General features: G+C 38.9%; 1 protein-coding gene across 2 annotated transcripts; it reads left to right on the top strand.

Moving 5' to 3' along the window:
• The first annotated feature begins 229 nt into the window (after nt 1-229).
• On the top strand, nt 230-4,675 carry LOC141723981 (uncharacterized). Of its 2 annotated transcripts, none has more exons than XM_074525958.1 (3): nt 230-880; nt 2,167-3,782; nt 3,894-4,675. In XM_074525958.1, exons 1-2 carry the CDS (start codon nt 397-399, stop codon nt 2,595-2,597), a joined length of 915 nt encoding a protein of 304 aa, XP_074382059.1. In that variant the 5' UTR covers nt 230-396; the 3' UTR covers nt 2,598-3,782; nt 3,894-4,675. The 2 variants fall into 2 exon arrangements, with proteins under 2 accessions (XP_074382059.1, XP_074382058.1); XM_074525957.1 differs by having other exon boundaries at nt 233-1,009.
• Nucleotides 4,676-8,233: the final 3,558 nt, after the last annotated feature.

An 8,233-nucleotide genomic window follows, 5' to 3' on the forward strand; every position in this document is an offset into this window, starting at 1 on the left:
ACCCCAAATCGGGAGGAAACAAAATAAGACCCATAAAGGGATTTTGAGCCCCTTCATTTCCCTCCTCTCCCCTCTAAAAATATGAACCAAACATATTTTTTATTGTAGGAACCCTCCCCTCCCCTCATTTTTCTTCCAACCAAACATGGGCTTAGAGAAGTGGGGAGCACAATTTTTGATTTTTGTCGACTCCTTAAATTTAAAGTTAGGAAACAGTCCAAGTCTAGCAGAGTGATATTTTTTACACGGCCTAAAAAGAAGAGTAGAATTGCCCCGTAAAGATACCAACCCTGTGCTCATAAAGATATCAAGCCTCTGCCTAAAATTTCCACCCGAGTATCTCAAGTTTCCCTCACTAACCTGAACCCCAGTAAATATCCAAATGTCCCCGAACAAATGCAGCCGGTGCGACGTCGTTTCACATCACTTAATCCCCAAACTCCCCCACCGTGGAACACTCCACCGTCTCTGCACAAGCTGCGTCCTCGTTCTCCACCGCCACGCCTTCTGTCCTATTTGCTTCACTCTTCACACACACACACTCCCCCACACACAAACACAGCCCCTTCATGCTCTTACTGTGTGGACCCCACCTCTAAAACCCCTTATATTTGTCCCATTTGTATAAACCCTAGCACCCCTATTTTTCAAGATTCGAAGCCAATTGATTTGAATGCAGCTAGGGTTTTTCTTTGTGCTGCTAAGATTGTGTCAGCATTGATGAGTAAGGCGGTGGTTGAGGCCCGGGTTAAGGCGGAGAGGAAAGCTAAGGCTGCGATTATGTCGAGGAATAAAGCTAGGATTGCTGCTAATGTGTTTGATTGTGTTCTGGCCGAGGCGATGATAAAAGAGAAGTTGCTGGATTTTAATGATTCTAAGTGTAAGCAATTTGGGACTGGTGAAAAGGGGGATAAGTTGCTTTTGTGTAACAAATGTATTAGGCCTCTACTTGGTTCTGTTCCGAGAGGCTCCAGGTTTTGTGCTGAGTGCTCGGGCCAAGTTCGGGACAGTATGTGTTACTTTTCTTGATTATGCCTTATTTAATGTGTGCGTTTATATGTTTGAAATTAAGTAGCGTAGCTCTGAATGAGAGGTGAATTGTTGGATGGTAATCAGGTACTGTTGTTTAGCGCAAATAGTAAATGCTGGTTATGTGTCTATGAAATTGCTGTTATCGATTATATAGTAAAAATTGTGGAGTTGTTTTGGAATTGAAATGCATTTACGCAACTTTATGAGAAGCACTAGCTAGAAGTGCAATGTAATACAATTGCTCATTTGTTTTCTTAATAAAGGAGAGATCGCTTAAACATACGAAGAGCTCTAATAGATGTATATGTACTCTGTAACATAGCCGTTGAGATTTGGAGGTGATGGCCAAATAACATGTCATACATATAGTTGTTGTTGGAATCTGTATGTAAAATAAACGGGAGTTAAAGAATGAAAATGTCAGGATTTTGAGTACCCGCATAATCAACCATCTTAATATATACAATTGCATTATCTTGAATGTTTACTACAGCTCTGTGTTGGCCCTAGTAATATCCTGTGCTTTCATACTACATTTTCTTGTAGTGTTTGCAATATTTGTACATAAGTCAACTAGAAGTTTGCGAGATTGCATACCCACTCTTTCATACCTTAAGTGAGAGCTTAATAGTACTCACTACATGGGCTTAATATCTTATCGTTTGTATGAGCTACTTATAAAAATGTTATGATGAATGTATTTATTGCTTGGTTTTTCTTTGCCTTTTCAAGTTGATACTTTGCTAGTCCCCAACCATGGACCACAAGATACACGTAGATTGGATTATGGACATTGTTAATAGTTCTTATCTCTATCTTAAACCTGTGAATTGTCCAAAGACGAGGCACTTTCAATTTGTTTTTATTCGGGGCAGGGACTTGCGTAAATATCTCTCTGCATAAAAGTACTTGTATTCTTGTATACCTTAACAATAAAAAAGGGTTGAGCAACTGTACCTGAGGATCTTCGCTCGGATTTTCCAGCCTCCAGGATTCATGGACATGGCTAACATTTTTTAATAACAATGTCTTAGCATTTTATAACTATAAGTAGTTATTCACTTAATTTCCTAAATTTGTACTTGACAGAATTATTTACTGTTAATATTGTGTTCATGTTTTTGTGTCTTTCAGTTCTTACGCCAAACCAGACGGGCCTCCCGGATATGGATATGGCTGTTGATAAGGAATTGTTGACAGAGGCTCTGCTCAGGAACATTACTCCACCTCTCTATGAAAGGGCTATAGCCGGGCAGTCTCATAAGGCCGAACCTATTAAGAAGACAGAGAAAATGCAGAGTACAACAAAGAGGGATTCCAAATTAAAGCTGGTGGGTGAGCCTGAGGGTGAAGTTAAATTTGGAGCAACAGTAGCGGAAGAGGATGAAATGACTATTAATGAAGAAGACCTGGATGGAGTTAATGTTTGTAGAGACCGGACTGAGATTCTATTGAATGGTGGATATGAAGACAATGAAGAGGGGAATGTTGATCCAGACGCTCTGAAGAAAAAGGATAGTAAAAGGCGGTGTTCCCCTTCCAAGGAGAAAGTGGGTGGTTGGTAGAGCTGCAAATGAACAGAGTCGTTCGTGAACAAAACTCGGGATCGGCTCGTTTAAATGAACTCGGCTCGGCTCGTTTTCTTAAACGAGCCGATCGCGAACAAAAAATCAAGCTCGGATAATTAAATGAGCCCAGTTGAGTTTTTGGTACGTTCGACTCGGACTCGGCTCGTTTAGCTCGGACTCGGCTCAAACTCGGTAACTCGGCTCGGCTCGGATAATTTTTTTATATATAATATATAATAAATATTTACTAATCACTTGTATAAAGATTTTAAATTTTTAATTAAAATTTAATACAAATTTTAAAGTAAAATGATTAATTTAATAAAAATTTAATACATATTTTAACAATAAATAATTTAATTAATTTTATACATATCACTAGAGGTTGATTACTTTAACAAACAATTTCTAATTAAACCTAAACCTAAATTTCACCTCACACTTTTATTAGAGGAGTCTATGATAAAATCGACCAAAATTACGATTCCGAATAAATAAAATAGTGAGTTGTTAAACTAAATTATAACATTATAATATTTTTTTAAAAAACATAAAATAATTTTTAATAATTATATTTTTCAACCACTTAAAGGGGCTTGCTTCCTTTATTTTATTTTATATGTCTTTTCTAATCTAAACCAAATTAACTGAAATATCAAAAATTACTAAATCTTTGACAATCGACATCAACAATTTAAAAGTAATGTAGGATTTCTAAAGTTATAGATGTTTCAATAATTTTAAAAAAAAATGATTTTGTTCTTAAAACTCGACTTAAGAAACAAGTGTAGAGTGTGAGTGTGCGTATATAATTGTAAGATGAAATTAGTATTTGATCTTCATATAACTTATAAAATTATAAATTATACCTTAAACTTGGTTGGTTAAAAAATATATGCGAACTATTAGTGGACAACTCGACTCGGCTCGGTTGTTCGTGAGCAAACTCGTGTTCGACTCGGCTCGGCTCGTTTATAAACGAGCTGATCGTGAATAATTTTTTTCGGCTCGGTTTCTAAACTCGGCTCGGCTCGGCTCGTTTTAAAAAAAATTATGCTCGGCTCGGCTCGGACAGAACTCGGCTCGGTTCTGTTCGTTTGCAGCTCTAGTGGTTGGCATTGGCACAAAAAACATAAGTCAAGTTCAAAGGGAAAGAAAAGGAGCAACAAGGAAACTAACATTGTAAGCGAGAAGTCTCTGTCTTTTTTGATGTTTTTTCCTGTTTTGACTTATAATTGTTTTGGTCAATAAATGTGTGGTTTTGATAGATTGATATTTTTTGTTCGCATCCAGGGGGAAAGTTTTGTTACGGGATTGGTTAAGTGTGCTAAAGATTGCCGGGCACATTGCAAGAAAGCTGAAGCCGAGTTGAAGGGGTGTGAAGCCTAGTTTGACATAATGGAGAATCAGATAAAAGCTGCCAAGAGAAAAGTTAAGGATGCCAAGCAACAAGTGCACGCAGCAAAGAAAGATGCCCAAAATTTCGCCAAGGATATGAAAGACTCTGAGGATGCAGTGAAGCAAAAGGAGGCCGAGCTAAGAACCCGGAATAAGGAGCAGGAGCAGCAGTTTTCAGCCCTTCAGAAAGAGGTAGAGAGGTTAACTGCAGTGTTAGCCAAGCAGAAAGACATTGCCGACAGCTTAAGTGCTAAACTGGATCTTGTCCCATCTAACGCACTGGTGATTAAGAAGTATAAACAAAGTCCGAACTACAGCCATACAGTGGCCATGCAAGGTGCTTCTGGGATGAATAACTTTGCAGCTTTTGTATAGTGAATATCCTCGTTGTTATAGAGAGTGGAAAAGAGGCAGTGCGGCATAGGCCCTGGAAGCTTCCAAGAGAAATGTAAAGTTTGGTGAACTTGGCGGTGACTGGTGTGGGAGATTATTAAGCTGTGTAGTTTCTGGATCTCATAACAGACTAGTTTTATCAAAGCAAGTACCTAGTTTGTGAAGATAGATTAATAAGCCTCTATGGTGTTGCAGCTTGCAAGTCTGACATGATTTTTGTTTCACTTGAACATATTTTGTATATGATTTAGGTAAATGAAATTTAAAGATAAATTTTGGGAACATGTCCTAAAACTTTTAGATGGTCATTCTTAAGAAAAGGACTTCAATTTCAAGTAGTAAAGACCGTACATCTAGCTGTATTTGCAGAGGAACCTCAAGTAAATGATATTCCGGTCTTGTTTAGAAAAAAATTAAAAAGAATGAGTAATGATTTTTCACATACTATAATCATATAATCATGTTCATGCTCAAAGGGAATAGGTAGAATATATTATCATGTTCCTTCCTGTTATCAAAGAAAATAGGTAGAATGAATCTAGGTACGTGTAAATGAGAATGTGAATAATTTTACACATACTATTATCGCAATACAATATGGATCATAATACAATTGAAAAGGTTGTTTAACATAAGCTGTATGGTTCGTTCGAATCGAAATATAATTTCAGCGGCCGCGCGCTAGATCAGTGCGGGCGCGCTCAGCTTCTGAAATTGGCCCTGAATTTTTTCTTTTACTGATTTTTTTTTTGTGTTTTTCTCTTTTTTTCTTACTTCCTCTTCCTACTAATGTACAACAAATTTGGGTTGCCTCCCAAGAAGCGCTTGTTTTAAGTCATTAGCTCGACGTAGAATCTTGAGATCAAACGGACAATAAAACAGCACTAACCACCTCGCGGTTTGCCGTGTCACCATAGTAATGCTTCAACCTCTGACTATTGACCTTGAATGCTTGGCCCAGATCATTCTCAAAAATTTCCACCGCTCCATGTGGAAACACAGTTTTGATTATGAAGGGCCCTGACCACCTTGACTTCAACTTCCCTGGAAAGAGATGAAGACGAGAGTTAAACAAAAGAACTTATAGCCCCGACACAAATGATTTGAGCACTAGACCCTTATCGTGCCACCTCTTGACTTTCTCTTTATACATTTTGTTGTTCTCATAAGCTAAGTTTCAAAGACCAATCTTTCCTTGATAGACACACAACTTTCTCTAAAATACGCTTGATCTCTCTGTTAGATACCTTAGCTTGACCATTTGTCTGAGGATGATAATCCGTAACAATGCGATGATTCACATTATACCTTTGCATCATTGCAGTGAACTTGCGATTGCAAAAATGCGACCCCTCATCACTAATTATGACTCTTGGAGTTCCAAATCTTGTGAATATCTGTTTATGAAGAAAATTAAGCACTACTTTCACATCGTTCGTTGGCAACGCCTTAACTTCAACCTATTTCAACACATAATCAGCCGCCAACAAGATATACTGATTGTTACAAGATGAGACAAATGGCCCCATGAAGTCAATTCCCCAAACATCGAAGACTTCAACCTCGAGAAGCACATTAAGAGGAATCTCATCCCTCTTGGACATATTACCCACACGTTGACATTGATCACATTTCAAAATGAACTGATGAGCATCTTTAAACAAGGTCGACCAAAAGAAACCTACTTTAAGTATACAAGCTGCTGTCTTTTCTCCACCATAATTTCCTCCATAAGCTGTTGAGTGGAAATCTCGCAAGATCCCCCCCGTTTTGCTGTAAGGAATACATCTCCTGATGATTTGGTCAGCTCCTTGTCGAAAAAGAAACGGCTCATCCCACATATACCACTTCACTTCATGCAGAAACTTCTTCCTTTGAGCGTACGACAAGTCGGGAGGCATGATATTACTCACCAGGTAGTTCACAATGTCTGCAAACCACGGTTCCTCGTCTTGCACTCCGAAAAGCTGCTCATCGGGAAAAGACTCATTGATTAATGTCTTGTCCAGTGAAGTAGCACTTAGATCTTCTAAACGCGAGAGATGATCAACGACTTGATTCTCAGTCCCCTTTCTGTCCTTGATCTCTAACTCAAATTCCTGAAGCAAAAGAACCCATAGGATCATTCTAGGCTTCGAGTCCTTCTTCGAGACGAGATAACGAATTGCAGCGTGATCAGTGAAAACTGTCACTCTAGTCCCAAGTAGATAAGATCGAAATTTCTCAAAACCGTATACGATAGCCAAAAGTTCTTTCTCGGTAGTAGTATAATTCAGTTGAGCACCATTCAGGGTCTTACTAGCGTAGTAGACCACATGAAATATGTTATTCTTTTTCTGCCCAAGAACTGCTCCAACTGTATAGTCACTTGCATCGCACATCATCTCAAAAGGTTCATTCCAGTCAGATGTAGTTATGACATTTGCCGTGATTGAACTCTTTTTCAACGTCTCAAAAGCGGCAAGACACTCGTCATCAAACTTGAAAAGGACATCTTTCTCAAGCAAACTGCACAATGACTTCGAAATCTTAGAGAAGTCCTTGATGAAACGCCTATAGAAACCCGCATGACCAAGAAAACTGTGAATTCCCTTCACAGAAATAGGTGGAGGAAGATTTTCAATGACCCCCACCTTGGCTTTGTCCACCTCAAGACCCTTACTAGAGACCTTGTGCCCAAGAATAATGCCCTGTCGCACCATAATGTGACATTTTTCCCAATTGAGAACCAGATTGGTCTCAACACACCTCTTGAGAACGTTTTCAAGATTCTGCAGGCACTCATCAAATGAATCACCAAACACAGAGAAATCGTCCATGAACACCTCCACATTCTGACCAATCATATCAGAGAAGATAACCATCATGCATCTCTGAAATGTGGCCGGTGCTCCAAGTAGTCCAAAAAAAACTCTCCGAAAGGCGAAAGTACCAAATGGACAAGTAAAAGTAGTCTTCTCCTGATCTTCTGAAGCGATACAAATCTGATTATAACCCGAATAGCCATCCAGAAGATAGTAGCACTCGTGACCAGCCAACCTGTCGAGCATCTGGTCAATGAAAGGCAAAAGGAAGTGATCCTTCCTAATGGCCTTGTTCAGCTTCCTTAGTCCTTACAAACTCTCCATCCCGTGACTGTTCGAGTAGGGATGAGCTCATTCTTCTAATTAGCAACTACTGTGATACCTCCTTTCTTCGGTACACACTGAACTGGACTCACCCAAGAACTGTCAGAAATAGGATAGAAAATCCCTGCATCCAGCCACTTAAGAATTTCTTTCTTCACTACTTCCTTCGTGGTCGGATTAAGTCTTCTTTGCTGCTCAACCGTAGGCCTGCTACCTTCCTCTAACAGAATTTTATGCATGTAATAAGAAGGGATGATTCCCTTAAAATCTGTTGTAGTCCAACCAATTACCGATTTGAAATCTCTTAGAATCCTCAAGAGTTTATCCTCATCACTTTCTAAAAGGTGAGATGCAATAATAACATGCAAGGTAGATGCATCACCTAAAAAAGCATACCTCAAATGTTTAGGTAGTGGTTTCAACTCAAGAGTAGGAGCTTCCTCAATAGATGGCTTGAGGCGTTTTGGAGAATTGTTCAATTCCTCCATTCCAAGAGATTCAAAAGGTATATCAATCTTCCTCTTCCAGGGAGAAGCATTTAGATATTGTAATTGCTTTTCACCTTCGTCATCTTCACTATCTGAATTCCCCAACAAGGCCTTCTCTAAGACATCAGACCTTAGCAATTGATCAAGATCTGAAGTAACCAAAGAATCGACCAACTCCACCTTTAAGCATTCCTCATTTTTCGTAGGAAATTTTATATCATTGAAC

This window comes from Apium graveolens, chromosome 5, assembly GCF_009905375.1.
Source record: "Apium graveolens cultivar Ventura chromosome 5, ASM990537v1, whole genome shotgun sequence".
NCBI lineage: Eukaryota > Viridiplantae > Streptophyta > Magnoliopsida > Apiales > Apiaceae > Apium > Apium graveolens.